The sequence below is a fragment of the Rutilus rutilus genome (assembly GCF_951802725.1).
Source record: "Rutilus rutilus genome assembly, chromosome: 19".
Lineage (NCBI taxonomy): Eukaryota > Metazoa > Chordata > Actinopteri > Cypriniformes > Leuciscidae > Rutilus > Rutilus rutilus.
Window position 1 is genome coordinate 14735176 of NC_140232.1, and position 19989 is coordinate 14755164.

The 19989-nt window shown below is 37.6% G+C and overlaps 1 protein-coding gene across 2 annotated transcripts; it reads left to right on the forward strand.

Moving 5' to 3' along the window:
* The first annotated feature begins 1949 nt into the window (after nt 1-1949).
* cabp1a (calcium binding protein 1a) lies at nt 1950-19551 on the forward strand. 2 transcript variants are annotated; one of them, XM_084389642.1, is made up of 7 exons: nt 1950-3717; nt 14877-14907; nt 15056-15199; nt 15284-15393; nt 15487-15561; nt 16235-16307; nt 18531-19551. In XM_084389642.1, the coding sequence occupies exons 1-7, from the start codon at nt 3028-3030 to the stop codon at nt 18554-18556; spliced, it is 1149 nt and encodes a 382-aa protein (XP_084245768.1). In that variant the 5' UTR covers nt 1950-3027; the 3' UTR covers nt 18557-19551. The 2 variants fall into 2 exon arrangements, with proteins under 2 accessions (XP_084245768.1, XP_084245769.1); XM_084389643.1 differs by lacking the exon at nt 1950-3717 and adding an exon at nt 14431-14778.
* Nucleotides 19552-19989: the final 438 nt, after the last annotated feature.

Sequence of the window (19989 nt, forward strand, 5' to 3'; positions counted from 1 at the left end):
TTCAAAATGTCTGGGTTTTGAATGTTTAAAAAACGTTTTTTTTGTTTCTTGGTTATGGGAACGTTAATGTTATTAAAAAAAGATAACTTTGAACAAACATTCTATTAACGTTAGTGGAAGGTTGTTTGTTCATAACTTTGAGAGAAGCTTAGCCAAAATTCTGAGAACGTTCCCCATTAGCTGGGTTGTAACATCTTTCTGATGAATAGTTTAATGAAATACTTTTCTCAAAACAGATTATTTTCCAAATGGGCGGGTTTGTTAAGATTTGGGCCACATTAACTTTAGCAAAGTGCGCTATTTAAATGTAGAAATTGTACATATTGCACCATACTAAGTAGGCTAGCTATAGCCTACTTGTATACAGTTCACACAGAACGCGTTTTTTTTATTTTTTTATTTTATTCCACTGAGCTGCTTTTCCACAAATTTTCTATGTAAACATGCTCTCTAGACGAAAGCGTTTAACCCTCAGTCTATTGCGATGTAGTATAATTGCCGCAAGGGGGAGCTAGACAGTCATTTCTCGATGGAAGTGACAGGGCGTCTGAACGAGCAGCTAATAACGAGTCTGGATGAATGTTTCCACTCATCTTCTGAAGGTCAAGGTTAGGATTTTTAATTGGATGAGCAAGGCCTACATCAGCACAAAAGGGCACCTTTTACCAATAGCAGTGTCTGAGAGAGAAAACCGTGACAGCTGTTGGAGGTTGGCAACATAGTGGAGCGACATTATGAAGCAGACAGGGACACTGCAGGGCACATTCCCTGAGCAACAGCAGACAAGACACACACACACACACACACACACACGTACGTACCATAGAGCCTTTTGTAACCTATAACATGGGTGAATGCAACAACAATAACAACAAAAGTGAGCTAAAAAATGTCAAATTAAAATTTGCATTAGAAAACATTTATTTTGGCAACTCATCATTCTTGAATATTTAGAAGAAAATTTACATCTGATTATACAGCCTATTTACAAAGTCAAAGTGCAGATACCACATCGTAGGTCTGTAATTTGAATCAAACCCTGTTAAGAACAAAAGGTAAAGAACCTTTGCTGAAAGAACCTGAAATACACCGTCCATCAGACATATAAACAGAAGAAAATTGAAGTATATTTTCAGAATTTATGCTTTTTGAGGAATTGAGGAGAATTGTGCTTGTTGAGAAATAGGTTGATTTTCTCTGAAGGATAATCAGAATCTAAGATTTTCTCTACTTACAGTAGCCTACTCTATTCTGTTATAAGAAAGACTAATAAAAGAATGTTAATAACTCTTTCTTTTCATGCATGATTTATAGCACAGGCAAAATAGAACAATGTCTCAATTTCCTAATAATATAACTTTATAGATTATAGCCTATACCTTTTATGTTGTGTATGTTTGCATACATCTTTTGAAGATGGGTTTCAGAAATAAGGCTTGGAAATGAGCAAGGCAGAGGTGAACTTTTGAGTTTAAATGTCATGTTTTTTGCAGGTTATCTCAGTTCTGGTTCATAAGGAATAAATGGACCGTGGAGTGGCCTGAGGCTGGGATGTCCTGCACATGCTGTGCAATGGGATGCTGTGTTTAATCAAGTGAAAATCTGTGGGCGAGAGAAGACTCCTCAAAATGATGCGTTCTGAAAACTTTACCACCCCGGGGACACAGAGCACATTCAAGATGGAACTGAAAAAAAATATATATTTATATAAAATAAACAAAAACTTTTTTCTTTTTTTTTTTTATCTCATGATTGCAGTCCTGGTTCATGGATATTATTCTGATATTGCAAGCAGATGCACTTTGTAAAGATAAAAAAAAAACAAAAAAAAAAAAAACCTTAAAGTTCAAACACTGTATATTGCACAAACTGATTTTAGATTTTCTTGCTGATTTTTATTTTATTTAAGATTTTCTTAGCAACAGTTATCGTGATCGACTCGATTGGTCATTTTTGGGAAGATTTCTGGGCTTAGAAATAAAATTCAGAAAGGTCTGAATGTCAAAGTGAAGTCAAATGTCAAAGTCAAACTCCTCTGACAAGTATTTTTGATGATCTCATATTTTTACCTTTGTCATTGAGCTTACTCTAATGAATAGATTTTTTTTTTTTATGTAACAATTTTAAGTGGAAATGTGATTATCAATACTGGACATAATCAAATATTAAATACATGTTTTGATAAACCAGTTAGCTCAGAATTTGTGCATAGACAGGACATAAATGATAAACTATTTTAATCTGATCAACCTGTTACCTCAGAAGTTTACATACATAATTGAATAGGCTATTAAATATGTTGTTTTATTAAACATGCATTATAAACTTTATTTATATTTTGTCTAATAAACTTGTTAAAGTTTACCTCTCAAAAGTTTACCTTACGTAGGCCTTATTAAATATCAAATACATATTTTCCATAAACATGCAAACTATTATATATATTTTATCTTTAAACAAGTTAGCTCTGAATATACATTGGCTAAATAAATGTGCTTTGCTTCTATGTACCAGAATAATATTTAATGTGTTTAGTGTCCAGGAAAGTCTTTAATTATGTCCATAAGGGGTGGACATTGATTAAAATTAATTATAATTTAAATGAATCCTTCTCTTATGCATATGAAGTATCCTTAACAAATTTCACAAATGGACAATGAGAGAGGGATCCTTTTTCATATGTTTTTGGTCCATACATTGCATGTTGTGTTGTGTCACCCACATACATGTGATGATGCACACCATACGTTCCACGTGTCGTCTCTCGCTCTCTCTCTCTCTTCCTCCCTCTCTCACTCTGAATCTTTTTTGGTTTATTTCCGAGCCCATCTCCCCTTACCTACGCTTCCTACCAGAATAGCTCTTATACGGAGCAATCAGGTGGCACCAACTCAGAGAGGAGATCTCGACAGCATCATTTCAACATGCCATCGCAGCACTCAACGCTGGGCTATTCTATTCAAACGATAATAATGAGACATCTCAGAGTTCAGCCTTTACCTTCAAGGGCATTTTACTAAGCTGAGGATGAGTTTCACGCTCCCCAAAAGCGAATCGACGACCTCCTTACTGAGATCCTCCGCACCGGCCAGAAGCGCGGCTCAGCCGCCCGATCACCCCGGAGCCCGGCGGACACACCATCAGCGATCCGCGGCGGCATCTGGAGCGGAGCCGGCGGAGTGCGATGCGAGCTCGCGGAGACCCCTGTGTCACCCCTCACTGGTCGGTACCCGGAATAGCGCAGAGAAGAGCCACCCACAACACTCCCACTCCCATGGACACGCTCTTTCCACGGCTCACAGTCAGGAGGACCTGTCGGAGCTTCCAGGTGGAAGGGAACGAAGAACAGCCAGAAGGCACCATCATCACCATCATCATCATCACCATAATCGTCATCATCACCATCACCACCACCGGTCCACCCGGGACGACCTGCCCCAAGAGCCCCGACCCAAACACTCTCACGCCGCTCGCATGCCCACCAGAACTCAGTCTTTTTCCGAGTCCAGGGACGAAACGGCTCTCTTTTTTGAGTCACCTCTTCTGGCTCGACCGGGGTCGTCAGCGAGCAGAGAGGCGTGTCCCCCCTCCACCGCCTCATCCTCGCCGGTGCCCGCATCCTCCAGCCGCTCCTCCCGGAGATCAGGGCGGTCCAGCGCAGCATCTTCTGAAGCGGATTTCAACCTGCGCCCGTTCCTCAGCTCAGTGTTCGGACAGGTAAGGCTCGAACACACACGGAGAATACGACTTTTTAAAGGGCTGTTATTTAAATAGAGCTTTTGTAAGCAGTAGGCCTGAGGGGCCAATTAACGTCAATAACAAACTTTATGCATGTTATTAGTCAGTCATGATTTGAAGTGCTTAAACGTAAATGTAAAATTACTCAGGCAATAGGCTAATGCAAATGCTTACAGATCTGTCACCAAGTTTCATGGTGGAATCTATAACTGGGAACGTTAACTGTTAACGTTTAAATGTTAAGATAAACGTTCTTTATATAACATTTATACAACATTATTAATATTAATATCTTGGAACGTCTTTATGATGCTGTTCTGAGAACAACATTTTCAGAACATTATAATGTTATAACCCACTTGATGTTCTCATAATGTTGACAGAAAATGTCCTTAGAACAAATTCTTGGAATGTTCTGATGATGTTATTATTTGCTGAATGTCAACATTAACCTTCTTGGAATATTACAAATGTTTAATGTGCCTAAATGTTTAAAGAGTTAGAAAGAGTAAGTTTTAAATTCACAATGGCAGACAGACAAAGCCATTGAGTGGGAAAAAAATGGATGTCATCATATTCCATATGATCAAATGAATCCAAAGAGGGCACATTTAATCGGAAAATTTTAAGCATAATTTATCCATTTTGTTTTCGTCTTATAGTGTTTTGCAGCATTTTCTTCAGAATGGCAGCCTACTTGCACAAATAAAAAATTGGTGTTTGGATTTAAATTGGTAAATGTTGGAGAGTCTATGATTGGATAATTATTGAAGTGATTATTATGTTTCTAGTATGTTATATGTTTGGCAACAGTTCAAGATCTTGACCAAAAATTGATGCACCTTTTGATGGAAATAAATATTGTGATGTTATTACCATCAAGAGGTGCATACATTTTTGGTCAATATCTTGTATTGGCAATGCAAGAGTCAAGCACTCTGTAAAGTCTCCTCCAGCACATCCCAAAGACTTACAATAAATTTAAGGTCTGGACTCTACATCATTCTTTCACAGTTTGAGCCTGATGAATCTTGACATTGTCATCCTGGAATATGGCAATGATGTGTCTTCCTCCAGATATTAAGGTGTGTGTGGCCACTTTAGCAAAATTTCTGTACAGTTTTGCAGGCCAAAAAGTCCTTTGTCCATTGTCAATAGTTACAAGACACTTTCAAACCCAAAGCGGCTTTCTGTTCGTCACTGTGGTGAATCCGCATGACCAATTGAACCCACTGAGAAATATGTGTGGGGAAATCTTTCGACCTCATGTGAAATTCTTGTTGAAATCACTGGATTTCACCCAGAATAATTTGCAAGGGTAAATGTGACCGCATCTTTACAATTAAAAGAGCCAATCACATTTATTCATTCAACAATATGAATATGCATTTGCTGGACCATCCTGAAAAATACCATTTTGTTGACTGATTTGTTATGCAAGACGCAAATTATTCAGATTTTATTACCGATTTGAAATATGTAATTTCAACAAACAGTTACATAGATTTCATTCTTTTCCCATTCAAGTCTGTAAATAGCTGCCTGTGGGAATCACGAATTTGGCTGCCGAGACTAGTTTACCATTCAACTCTGTGATTATCTCACACAATATTTTGGCATATGATACCATATTATGAAACAGTATCTGTGCCTTGAGTACCAGAATTGCAAAACCTGATTTCACCAAGTGCAACATGTTCCTGGATCCTCATCTTTGCTGATCCTGGAATAACATTCCAATCAACCAATCAGATTTGAGGGACAAGTTTACAGTTGATGTCAAGTTTAGGCTTACAACCTGGGTTATGTGCTTCTGCATCACTGTTGTTCTATTATCCTATAATTTCCCTCTGATTTTAGGGAGAAGTTAAGGGTACGGTCAGGAATGTTGTTCCAGGATCAACAAAATATGTTAACCCAGGAAGATGTTTTTAATTGAGGAACATATAATAAGCGATATTATCGGAATGAATATGAATTTATTTTCACAATGTATCCCAGTGTTTCCTTATTGATCAAACGCTTTCTGACAGTAAACATCTGTTAGTTGCCGCTGATTAAATGGCTGTCTGGAACGTTGTGGAAGCTTGCCTTCGGTATACACAAATCACAGAAGTTTGCTTTGAAAATCAATTGCATTAATAATAAAAGAGTCTTTGCTGGAAGGATGAGCTCCGGCTGCTCCTTTGTTGCTTTAGACACCCCAAAAGCTGAATGGATAAATACAACGTCTGTTTGTGAAATGCAAATCTTTTATAGGAAAGAGATTCTGTGTATAAATGATTAAAAGCTGTTCTGATGTCTGATGAACACAATGACTTTGATGCGGTTATAGAACATCACACACAAACACACACACACGTTGATTTGCAGCTACACTAATGTGGGTCGTCCTATTATTGTTATCCAGAAAGCTTTTAAAACCACATCGCTACAGTACATTTCAGAATCCATTTTAATAAGACAGACTCCTTTTTAAGGGTGGAAACAAACTGGATGGTTAGTCATAAAACATAGACCAGATCAGACCAATTAATAATATCCGGCTCCAAGGTCAGAGCTATTCTCGATGTACAAATAGAAAAAAAAAAAAACGCCACTTGTTAGATTAAAGAGTAAAATTAACTGGCGGCTAGTTAGAAAACATCGACAAATGAGACCAATTATGAATTTTGCCTTTTTGAGGTCAGAGCTTTTCTCACTATAACCCTCCATCTGGCATTGTTGATATTGCAAGGGTTCATTTACATTTACCTCAGTCCTTTTAAGCCATTAACTGTTATTATACAGGGGTTTCTTACCTAATTTGATAACAGTTAATATAAAATCACCATAATTGCCTATAATGCATCATTCATGTGTAAAATATTGGTCTATTCATTGGCATTCATGAAGGAATCTCACATCACTGGGAGAAACCTTCTGTTTGCAAGTATGTTGTTTAGGCTGTCAGCCTCAGACGCTGTATGAATCAGTGAGGCTGGCTTACAGTCTCTCACTGTGAGTGTGTGTGTGTGAGTAAACACAATTTACCAGAAATGCAGTGTAACAGGCTTCAGATAACATGGGTGACACACTCCCTATTGGCCTGTCTGAAACACTCGCCTTGACGGGTGTTGAAATAAGACTGACAAAATTGTCCTTTGAGGATGATGCGACTCTTTCCCTCCGTGAATCTCGTAAATGTTAAACCAGATATGGTCTTCCCTTCTCTTTAGCGCTATTCTTAGTCTCAGAACCCTTTGTGCGTGTGTGTGTGTGTGTGTGTGTGTGTGTGTCGTTCCCCTGATGTTTTTGTCTCTGTTGTCAAACACTTGTCAAAGGCTCTAGCATCTCTGCTATAAACGTCTAAAATAAAATTTGTGTAATTGTTATGGCGAACAGGCGAAGGAGAGGTGGATCTTGATGCAGCAGTATACTTTAAGTCAGCAATAGGTTATTAATAGCATTAATAGAATTAATGATTAAAAAAAAAAGAAGAAAAAAAAGAACAATCAATAATGTGGGTGGAAATCAGACTCACTGACTCATTCTGTTATGAATGTCATCCACACACATTTATAAAATAGTTTCCTTAAAAGGACACTGAACAAAATATGATTCGTTATTTTACTCTATTATTTTTTATGTTTAACAGGGAAAAAACAACATCTTTTCAACAAGTTCCCCCTGGATACTTAAATATTCCCCGGTTGGGAATCACAGCTTTAATTTAATCCTCCTTTTCCAAGTCTTGCCTCATCTTTATCCTGTTACAATAATGCATGCACCAGTATTATGACAGTATTAGGATGCACATTTTTGTTTGTGTACAGGTGTACTTGTGAAAGATATTGTGTGATATATGCGTTGCATTGCGATGGGTGTGTTTGAGTACATGTTGAGCTTGTGACTGTGTCTGCTGACAGGATGAGAGGTGACAGTTAAAAGTAGGTTGCACATTCACAGAGAGCTTGAAAAGGGGACGGAGGGATAGATAAAACTAACATATTAGAGGAGAAGAGGCAGAGAAGGGCTTTGGCCCCTGAGTCTGCTTCTCAAGATGAATCATCTCATGGAGAAAAACGAGGGGGAAATAGAGATGGATGGAGGATGACAGATAAAAAGATGCGCATATGTGCGTGTGTGTGTGTGAGAGAGAAAGAGATTCTTAAGGAACAAAAAGAGAGCCAGAAAATAACATTTATCTGTGTCACAGATAACCGAGCAACATAAACAGAAGCACCTTTAATTGGCCTCTGTATCCACTCAGAAAGCTTTGATGTCATAGTCATGGCTTGTATATAAAAGGATGGCTATGACATTCTGAAAGGTTTATGAATACTGCAACTGCAACCTGCATTCATACAGTTTGTGTACTAAGATGCTATGGTACTTTGATATATACTATGGTACTGAATGGTTACCATATTCATGTATTTAGTACTCAACTGGAGAGTTGCAACTCAAAAGTGGGTTGTATAGGTCTGAACTGATAGGACTGTGGAGAGAAGGGAAAAATAACGCTAACTGCGAATGCCAACATTTGTTCTCAGAAACAATAAACACAACTGCAGGATAAAATACAAAATTCATTAAAGGGTTAGTTCACCCAAAAATGAAAATTCTGTCAGTAATAATTACTCACCCTCATGTTGTTCCAACCCCGTAAGACCTTCGTTCATCTTCGGAACACAAATTAAGATATTTTTGATGAAATCTGAGCGCTGGCTCACTCCTCCATAGACTTCTAGGTGACCGAAACTTGCTGGCCCAGAAAATGTATTAAAGAGATCGTTAATATAGTCCAAGTGACTACAGTGGCTCGATCTTAAGTATATCAAGCGACGAGAATACTTTTTGTGCGCAAAAACAAACAAAAATAACGACTTTATTCCACTATTCATTTCCTTCTATCTGGGCCTCGAGTTAGTTCACGTAGTGTTTTTGCGGAGCGCGTCTGTGTTGTTCGTCACACGCATCACACACATGACCAGCGTCGGCCAATAGTGAGCCTACGTGGTGACGTGTAACACAGACGCGCTGCGCAAAAACACTACGTGAACTCACTCGAGGCCCAGATAGAAGGAAATGAATAGTGGAATAAAGTCGTTATTTTTGTTTGTTTTTGCGCACAAAAAGTATTCTCGTCGCTTGATAAACTTATCATACTTGTCGCTTGATATATTAACGATCTCTTTAATAACTTTTCTGGGCCAGCAAGTTTCGGTCACCTAGAAGTCTATGGAGGAGTGAGTCAGCGCTCAGATTTCATCAAAAATATCTTAATTTGTGTTCCGAAGATGAACGAAGGTCTTACGGGGTCGGAACAACATGAGGGTGAGTCATTACTGACAGAATTTTCATTTTTGGGTGAACTAACCCTTTAAGCGCAGGTTCACTTACAGCAAGGATAAGTGTGGTTTGTGTCAAGTTTGCTGACCATTTTGAATGGTTACTTATTAGCTTACTTATCGATTTTATATGTATATATCCCACTGCGAAGAAGGAATGTGGTAGCATAAACATGAGTAGACGTAATCAGGATTGTAAAACAAGGAAACTAGGAAATCAGGTAAACAGGAACAGATCAAAGACTGAAAATGAAACCAACTGAACATAATCGTTACTGTATCTATTGTATTTATATGTGTATATAAAACATATTTCGATATATAATATATAAAATCAATATAGTCTATATATATTTTACTGTACAATTACGCTAAAATATAGCTACAGATTCAATTTACAGCACCTTCTTAAATTGAATAAAAACATAAACAAGCAAAAACACACCAATGCACATTCTTTATTCATCATTTTGTAGATGTAGAGGTAAAAAATCAGATTGCTCCGACCAAAGTTATTTGAACACACATGACGTTGTAATTACGACTTCCCAACTCGTGAATACAAATGTCCCATGAGGACTTGAACGCACCAATATTCACATGTGAAGTGGCCTAATGTATTGTTTGGATAATTACACAATTTTATCATTAATAACAAAATAATAAAATATGACTAAAAATAATAACATATTCACAATGCGTATGATATTTTTATCGTCGTATTCTAATGATAATTTAGTTCATTTGTAATCAGAAATAAAACAGCTGAAAATGAATTCTGCTTATCGGCAGTTGCGAGTTTGAGTTCTGGTTTGATGTCTTTTCATTGGACCAAATCTCCTCGTGCATGGTTTCCTCTTCGTCCTCCTATAATAAAGGCGAATATAAGGATACATTTTATTTTGATGGTCTCCTTTAGACATTCTGTTGACTATAAGTAACTTTGCAAGCAACTACATGTGTGTGTGTGTGGTATTTTTAGCTGTCTGTATAAATGATTGTTTGGATTAGAGACCAGGCCTCCAGCTGTGAGAATGGCAATATGCTTGTCTGAATGAGACCCACTCTCCTCCCATTCTCTAAACACACACACAGATTCTCATTTACACCCTCCTCTCTCCCATTTGCAGAGCTTCTTTAGCTTACTAATATTATTTTATTGTGTTATAATTATCTTAAACCACCGCCTCCCGTCTGCGCCAATGACTAATGAAACACTTTATACTGCCCTGATTCCCAATGTGCTGAATTTACCAAGAGCCCTTCATAACCCCATTTAATGACGTCTACACTTAAAGAAAAACATGTTGTACAAAAAGATTAAACAGTATAAATGAGTGGTGTTATGTTCTGTTTCATGATGTTTTCTCCAAATTTGTTTGAGATCCAAGCACATCTTGTGCCCCATTTTTCCGTCGTTATTTCACTGAGTGACCTATTTTTAGCTTTAATTATCAGTAAAGACCACCATATTTTTGCTCTATCAGGGCATACAATCTTTGTATGAATTCAGGCTTTCAGGGCAAATCTTTGAATAATCTTAGAGCCTCTATGAATGCTGATTGCGGAAGCCTGGAATCCTCATTCATGCGCGTCAAACAAAAGACGGGAGTGAATTTACATTTTGAAAGGTGTCCCAGTTATTTTCATTTGCATACACCTTGGTTCTCATCAGTTTCCAGATAATGGTTATTAGTGGTGCGTGCACGCCGTTTACACATTAATGATAAAAACCAGGCGGCTTTTGATATTTTACTTACGATTTTCACTTGACTGATGATAAAACAAAGAAATTGAAGGAGGTATTTGAGCCAGATGTAGGGATCTGAATATAATGGAAATTTGAAAATTGGACTTTTGATTTGGGCCAGTAAGCAACCACCCAGAACACCCTAGCAACCACATAGTGAAATAAAAATACCATAGCATCATGATAGTGTCAGGTTTATGTTTGTTTCTGTGAACTCTTATTTTGACATTTGTTCCTGTTTCCCCACTCTGTTATCAGTATATATAGTATAGAATTGAACAGGGAGTATATATTCACGTGGCAAACCAAAACTAAACAGAGCAGGGAAACAGGAAAAAAATGGAAACAAGGCAAAATGTCAAAATAAGAGTTAACCGAACCGAACATAAACCTGGCAGATAGCAAGATCTGAGTGGGCAGGCACAATATTTTCTTGAGAGATTGTGATAATCTCAAAAATATATATATATATATAAAAAGTAGGCTAATAATAAATTAAGTATAAATAATAATAGGTAACTCTTTACAACAAGGTTTCATTTGTTAAAACTAGTTACTAATAAAAAATACTTCCAAAGCAATTATTAATCTTAGTTAATGTTGATTTTATTTACTAACACATTATTAAAATCTAAAGTTGCATCTGTACTGAACGTTTTGTGTAGTATTTAAAATGTTTACTTTGTGGGGTTTTTTGTTGCATTTTTGTGTTACTATTTCATGGACTTGAGCTATGTGAACTAACAATGAACAGTTGTATTTTTATTAAAATTATATTAAGGTTAATAAATTATAACAAACATAGTGTTCATTAGTTTATGTTAGTTAATGCATTAACTAGCATTAGGGGACCTTTTTGTAAAATGTTACCAATAAAATAAGTAGCACACTCAACAGACAATAATAAACATCTGAGGCTGGCTAGATTACAGAAAAATCTCAATTTAGTCCATAACTTAAATACTAAAATACAATGTACAAAAATAAATATTTTTTGAAGTTGTGAATACAACAAAGATTATTAGAGTGCATTTTACAAACTAACATTTCATTTTTTCAACTTAAAAATTTATTGGGCCCTATTTTAACAATCTGAAACTCAAGTATCAAGCGCGAAACGCAAGTAACTTTGTGGGCGGGTCTTGGGCGCTGTTGCTATTATACCGGCGGGATAAATGACTCTTGCGCCCGACGCAAATCTAAAATGGGTTGGTCTGAAGTAGCTTCGTTATTCATAGGTGTGGTTTGTGCGTAACGTGAAATAAACCAATCAGAGCGACATCTCACATTCCCTTTAAGAGCAGGCGTGCTTGTTCCATGGCGGTTTGCTATTATAACGGCGGATTTGCCAGGCAGGCGCACGCCAGGAGCGGTTCACAGCCGAGGAGACCGACGTTCTCGTCAGGGCCGTAAAACACAGAGAAGTGACGTTGTATGGGAGAAACCCATCCAAATAAAAAATTTGGGTAAATGTGTAAGCTAGATTTATGCCTATTTTTTCACATCTTCATGGACACAACAATGATTTCCCTCGTGTGTTAATATTTTTCCTTGTAATAATGTATGGTTTTCTAAAAATGAGAACTGCTGCGTCTGTGTGTATATGAGATAAGCAAAGTGTATGCGCACGCTACATTGATTATGGCCAAGCATGCACCCTTAAAATAGCATCTGAATAACATGCGCAACGCGCCACTGACTTTAGACTAGGTTTTTCCTGGTCTGTGGCGGAATTGTTTTCTGAAACTGCAAAATAGCACCAGGGAACGTTTGCGCCGGAACACGCCTCCTCTTTTCGCTGAACCGCCCCCGGGAGCGCAAGTTCATTCCCTAATTTACCGACGTGCGTCTGTGGAGGGAAAAGTCCGCTGTGTGCGGGTGCAAAATAGGAATGATACATGCGTCGGTGTACAAAGTCAATTGCGCTGGGTGCAAGATAGGACCCATTGTTTAATTAAATGCGTTACTTGCAGTTTCTTTGTAATTAATTGTGAAATGTACTAGCAATCAGAGTAAATTTGAAAAATTGTTTCCACACCAAGATGGATATCTTCCAGTGTAGATATGTACATTTAGAGACATTCATGTTACACATTGATACTTGATCTTTTTCCGCAATGTGATGTCTAAGTGATTTAAATGTCGATATAGTTTGTCTCTCTCTAATCTATGAGCTGTTTTTAATAAAAACGAATTTTTGACTTCACTAACTGTAAATGTGCCTCATGGTGGCATACACAGTCAGACTGAACACATCAACTGAATGATTTTGTTTCCCAGTGCTATTAAACCAGATAATGTCTTTTATGTCTTTTCTATGTCTTTGGTGTTTTTTTATTGTCTCTCTCTTTGTATCTATCTATCTATCTATCTATCTCACTCTCACCTTCCCTTCCTCTCTGTTTATAGTCACCGTGAGAGTGTATAGATCTGAAGAGCCAGTCTACACAATGTGTTCAGTAAACTGTTATGATGAATGAATGGAAAATGTTGGCTGGATTGCTTATTTTCATTCATGGGAATGCTTTCTTTCTCTATCTGTCTCTTTCACACATACAAATTCACACATAGACAGTCCTTTCTCATGACATTCACAACACATGTGATGTGGCAGTGTATAAATAAAATAAGTGATGTTTTGTGAGTTCATGTGTTTGTGTTATGTATAAGATTGAATGTTGAAATGCATATACAGACCTGACTTGCTGTTCTTAATTGATGGTCTTGTTGACTATGACCATTAATGTCGACTATACTTGATTGCTATGAAAACGTAGCAATGCAGAGAAAAGGAAGAATAATGCTAAAATAGATGTTCATTCTTAGGAACCTCATTAACAATGTGGCAAGGTGTTTCTATCAGTGCAACATGCTGTTGTCGACCACATCGTGAACTATTCGTGTCATTCGCCCTCAGGAGTGTCTGTCTGCTTAACACAACACAAAGTATCTTTCATTTTTATAGAGCATGTTCAAGAGCCTGGAAAAAGTGTTGTAACAAAGATAGATGATGTTAACACAGACATTTTTGGGGCAATAGTCTTAATTTTTCTGGGACGTGGAATCAAACAGAGACATATTGTATCTGAAAATAAATGACCAAAAGGCCAGTTGTAAGTTCCTCTTAATAAAAATGGAATTTGCCATTTGTATTTTTAACATTATTAATAACAGGAAAGGTTGTGGGCTCTAACTCCACAAACTGAATGAGGTCAAAGGGAGATAGAGGGTCCCAGGTCACTCATGACCCAAAATATGCATCTGCCAAACGAATGAATGATGTGAAAGCTCTGATTTAGAAACAACAAATACCCGAACACACACATAGACCTACTGCAGAGTCATGCACGTTGTGATTGATGTGTTGCTGTAAATATGGACTTGCTTATGTGTGGCTTTGCCTTGGAATGTGTGATACTAACTTACATAAGCAATTTAGATTTTCTTATTCTGCATGCTGTTGCGTAGGCGTATGTATTTACGTCGCATAAATTGCTTCTCCTTTGCTTTGGTCTACAATTTAGGTCGCATGTTTTTACATGTGTGTGTGCGTGAATGCCGTGGTCTTAAGTCAATAAAGACGGCATGTTTATACTCCTTTCTTCCCCCCTGGTGAATGCTACAGCTTCTGTTCTCCATCTTTCTCCTTCTCTTTCCTTCATCGCCTTTAAAGGTTGTCACTGTTAGATGAGGACAGATGCGTCTCACTTGTCGGGATTTGTTCACTTAGCTGTGACGCTGGAGAAATGCCATTGCCACGTGACCAGGACCACCTCACCTTTTTGTTACGCACTATAAACACTATAAAACGAGTCTTAATACACCTTGGGTGTCTTTGAACGACTAGAAGCTACAATGGCTGCTCTGGGTGGTTTGGATGCATCACTGGTCAAAGGTTTTCTGCTAATGAAGCCATCTCCAGAAGTACTTTATTTCATGGATGACCTGGATTTTATTGTGAGGGACAGGGTTTGGATTTTTGAACGTTTTGTCTTTAAAATTTAACCTTAGCTTATATTGTTTTGACTTTTTTTCCTCATCTTTTGTTGTTACAGAATCGAGAGTTGAGACCAGAGGAGATTGATGGTAAGTTAGATTAGCTACTTTACCTTCTTCAAACCTGTATAAACTACAACCACAACTGAACCTTTTATTGTTTTATTAGACCTCATGTTTCATTTAGCCTGTGTGTTAACATGCCATTCATGTGTTTGGTGTGTCTTGACGAGTGAAGAGTTGCGAGAAGCGTTTAAGGAGTTTGATAAGGATAAAGATGGCTTTATCGGCTGTAAAGACCTGGGGAACTGCATGAGAACTATGGGATACATGCCCACAGAGATGGAACTAATAGAACTGAGCCAGCAAATCAACATGAACTGTAAGCTTCTGATTGCGCACAGCCATAATCTTATCAGCTACGTCTTTTCACTGCAAAATATTGACATCAGTCTGTTTTTCTTAGTAGGTGGCCATGTGGATTTCGAGGACTTTGTAGGGTTGATGGGACCTAAACTCCTTGCTGAGACAGCGGACATGATCGGCATAAAAGAGCTCAGAAATGCCTTCAAAGAAGTGGGTGGAGAGTTATATAACATAAAGGATATAATATACAAATAATAAATGAAAGAAATATTAAATAAAATGTTTGATATGCATTGTTTTCAGTTTGACACGAATGGAGATGGTGAAATAAGCACAGGAGAGCTAAGGGAAGCTATGAGGAAGCTGCTGGGACAACAGGTTAGTGCTTTTGGTATAGAGAGAATTGTGAGAATATGCTTAAAGTGACCAAGAAATCAAATGATCAATTTCTTTTTTTCTTTTTTAGCTATTATCCGTGCATAATAGCAAATATATTTTTTAAATGATGTGCACTCATAATCTTTAATCAAAGTAACTTCGTGTTCACTGGGACAACCTGTCACTCACAAGAGCTCACAGTATAGCAAACCACACTAATCAATTCTCGACTTTTTTTGCTGTTGTTGTTCGAGAAGCCATTTTATTTGGATATACATCACAATTGTGAAGAAAAGACTTCCGTTTCATGCTGACTTTAAAGTGATATGAAATGAAAATTGACCCTTTCTATTTTCTAAATGCATGCTTATTGTGAACAAATAATCCATGAATATGTTTAGCTTTTTTTTTCTTTTCGTCCTTGTAATTTTAACATCAAGATTTCACAACTCAATCTTCTGGTGAAAACAGCTTTTTCTCAAACCTGACTGCTGTTTACTAAGGATTTACCAATTTTGAAAAATCTCCACACAGTTCCTTTCCATACAACGACACTCCATTGTGACCACATTTTGATTAGATTTGTGTGAGGAAAAGACCAGAATCGGTTCAGTCAAATATCTGAACGGTTCCTGTCACCTGATTTTTAACAATCTATTCTTGTTTTTGTTAGGTTGGCCATCGAGACCTAGAGGACATACTGAGAGACATTGACTTGAATGGAGACGGCCGAGTAGACTTTGAAGGTAAGAATCTCAGTAGCACTAAGTAACAGGGCCGTAACCACCATAGACACTGAGAGGGACGAGTCCCACCAATAATTAGAAATGGTCAAATTGTCTCCCCCAATATTTGATATTCTTGATTCTGCTCTTCCGCTCTTCATTACGCTCCGCTCTGTTTGTTGTTCGGATGACAAAAAGTTTTAAAAGTAGAAATTTTAGGCTGGTCTGCCTCAGCGGTCTATAAGGTTCACACAGAATGCGTTTTTCCATTCCAACGCACAACTTTTCCATTGTTTTTCTATATAAACACATGCTAGACGGTCGTGTATAACCGTTGCTCTCGCGTCTCGCATCTTTTGCAGCGTCTCGCCCACGTTCTGCGTGAAGAAGCCCTAAAAGCGCTCAATGTCTAAAATTACTGAGATGGCCAATCAAATCAAAGAAGGCGGGCCTTACTGCTCACAGTAGACAAGTGCGAATTCAACGTGACGCTTTAAATTTAACAGTGAAAAGGTGTGTGGTAAGATGAGAGTAGCTAAACATTTAATATTTAACTGTTTCAAGATAAAGTAAAATCCAGTGGTGCAAGCTTCTTTAAAAAAAAATTTAATTCTCAGTTTTGAATTAAAAATATGCTATAATTTAGATGATTCATGTCATCCATAAATGTAACGAGAAAATAAACGTTTTGCGTTTTTGACATATTAGACATGAATAAGAGTCAATGTGTACATATTTAAAAAATATATATTATTTGCAAATAGTTTAAACTTATTACTTCACAACTACTATTAGACCGTGAGCTTCTGCTCTTGTTTCTTTGTCTTTATTCCCTTAAATTCCTTTTAATCCTTTAATTATTTAATTCCTTTATAAGTCCCCCTGTAGTCAATAATTGTATTAATTTTCCTGTGAAAAAAATATTCAGCCTTAAAATAGCTTGAATGCAACTCTACACCCTTGCTTCATTTAGTATACACAGAAACATGAATATGCTAATTAGCCCTGCCTCCACTCATTCACGCCAGCTCACAGATTCACTCGACCAACTTACTGAGGTAAACGCTGCACAACGGTATCGCTCTTTACAACGTCGGACACATAACAGTAATTAATATGATTAGCCTTTTGCTTGACTATGTTATCAAACAACTAATAATGTGTTGGTAATGTTACACAAGCTACGTTCCCGTTTTGCCATCTCAGTCTGCCTTCTAACAATCATCGGAAACGGCAGTGGAGAAAGGCATATAGTTCATCAAAACATCGTAATATACATCATAGGCTACACCAACCCTGGAAATCCAGAGTTCTTGCGAGAGCACAATTTGAATTTGCTCAGAGAGTTGCTCTGGCATTGAGTAATGATGCTCATTAACTATGCCCTTGTAGCCGAGCTGCACCAATCACATCGGTGTATCTGATATAGGTGGGCCAGAGGCAAGATGATGACAGCGCTGCGACGTCGAAGTCATTAGTAAATATTGCAAGATGGCCATGGATGAACACCAGTTGTTTGAAATGGCTTTGGCCACTACAATGAACGAGTTAGACTTGGCTTTTTATCTAAAAGAGGAACAGAAGAAGGCGCTCGAATATTGGTCGTAGTGTTATCCAATTGCGTGCAGTGAGATTTTCAAATGCATGCTTGCTGCCTCCCCTCGAGTTGGGCGATTTTCATTACTCAATGCCAGACCCTTAATCTTTCAGATATGGGTCTGGATTTCCAGGCTATATCATACACCCGCTATATTGCTAAATCTACCCGATTTTTCATAACAACAACAAAATATACCGGGATCACCTGGCATCTCTCGAGACTCCCCTGCTAGTACGCTGTTGGTGATATGCTAAAGCCCGCCGGCACGTTGACGTGATTGGCTACAAGGTAGTTTGTGACGTCAGAAACACCAGCGATTTCAAACTGCGTTTTTGAGACTGTCTTTTTTTTCACTGCAATTTTAAGGAGAAAATACTCAGCAATCGTGTTGACTTATGAATTTGCACATGGTTGGTCTCAAAGCACATTAAAAACGCCATGCACATACATATAAACAACATTAAAATCTTGATTTTCACCACAGGGGGACTTTAAATAAAAAGACCAATTACGCCCCCCTCAACCACGTTGGTCCCCCCAATGTTCAAGTTACGGCCTTGCTAATAAAAAGTAAAAGCAGACAATAGATGCATAGTGTTTTTAAGTTAAAGTCTCTGTATTTATTTTCTCTCTGTATCTTTTAGAGTTTGTGCGAATGGTGTCCCGCTGAAAGGGCAGCGTTCATATAGTGTCTCCAACAGAAGAAAGTGAGATGCTGTGCTGCTTCCTGCTGGTCAAAGCAGACAGAGTATTAGACTACTGCGAGAAAGGCCCTGCTGAGGCAGTGGTGTGTGGTATAAAAAATGAAAACTGGAGTTTTTGGAGAAAAAAAAATATATATACGCACACACACAAAAAAAAAAAAGTATACTGTAGCCAAGTGTCTCTGCACTTTCAACCATGCAAGACCAAACAAAGTTTTTTTTACACGCACATTAGAGTACAATGCTTGATTATGGCAATATTACATTAAGTGTTGTCCCTGTTGTCCCATATATGTGTCTCTGTGTGATAAGCTAGGTGAAGAAAATTATGTCAGAAAGTTTTCAGTCACACTCTGTGATGTCTACTTTGTTAGCAGTAACGTAATGGCGTAAATGCATTGACTTCCTGATAATATGTTATACTAGTCAAGCTCATAACTCCAGTTTTGACGCTGTATTATTATTTGTCCTTGTCAAACTATTTGCCTGTTTCTGTTTCACAATGCATGACTTTAAAACAAATACATTCCACTGTGCGAGATGGAACCAAATTTTGTTGCTGGCCTCTATAGTTTGAAAGTTTTCATTTTAACACAGAACTGAGTGATTTCTAAGTTTAGAAATGTTTGATTCACTATTTTTAGTTGCCATGACATACTTGTCAGGCAACTAATTTCAAGAGCACAGTTTCACTCTACACAGGCCAATCTGAATCAATGCAAATGTTCAATACCTGATCATATGCTTAAGAAACAGACAGTGAATATTTATTTTTTTGACTTCAGCCTCTTTATGTCTGTTTGTGTGACCAGTGTCTGAGGCATTTGTAGTCTTAACTGTTATCTGATCTGATTGTTGCATGCCAAAAAGACCTTCATATGTAATATAGTGGTTTTAATACCTTGTAACAAAATAAGCAAATAAAACCGTGTCTATTAATAGCGTATATTTTTCATCACCACATTTGTGTATAAGCTTCATTACTCTATTAGTTTTTGCCTTACCTGCTCTAAAGAAATGCTATTTGTGTACACAAGGAGCAACAATTTGGCTGCTGTCTGCTCAGCTGTTCTCCAAATCATTCAGCAACGAGCATCACTTTCCCAGCGGCTGGAACAGACTGTACGTGTTGTCATGGCAACGGGCTTTTCCTCCGGACCAAAACGGGACAGAATTTATTTTTTCCTGCTTTTTCATTCTGAATGCAGCAGGGGAGCTAAAAATAATGCCATATGCCACCGTGTGGTAAAAGACACGCAACTGTCATCATGACGGTTTTACAATGCATGCATCTAAATTTAAAAAAAGAAGCCTATTTTTGCGTTTTAAATAAATGCAATTTATAAAGAAATATATTATTGTATTAATTTAATGAATAAAACATTCTGCAAGGCAAATG

Bases quoted from the DNA above. Each gene is read 5' to 3' on its own strand.
- cabp1a (XM_084389642.1), top strand. From the start codon at position 3,028: ATGAGTTTCACGCTCCCCAAAAGCGAATCGACGACCTCCTTACTGAGA. The intron at 3,718-14,876 runs GTAAGGCTCGAA...TTGTTGTTACAG, and splicing joins TCAGCTCAGTGTTCGGACAG to AATCGAGAGTTGAGACCAGA. The intron at 16,308-18,530 runs GTAAGAATCTCA...TGTATCTTTTAG, and splicing joins CGGCCGAGTAGACTTTGAAG to AGTTTGTGCGAATGGTGTCC.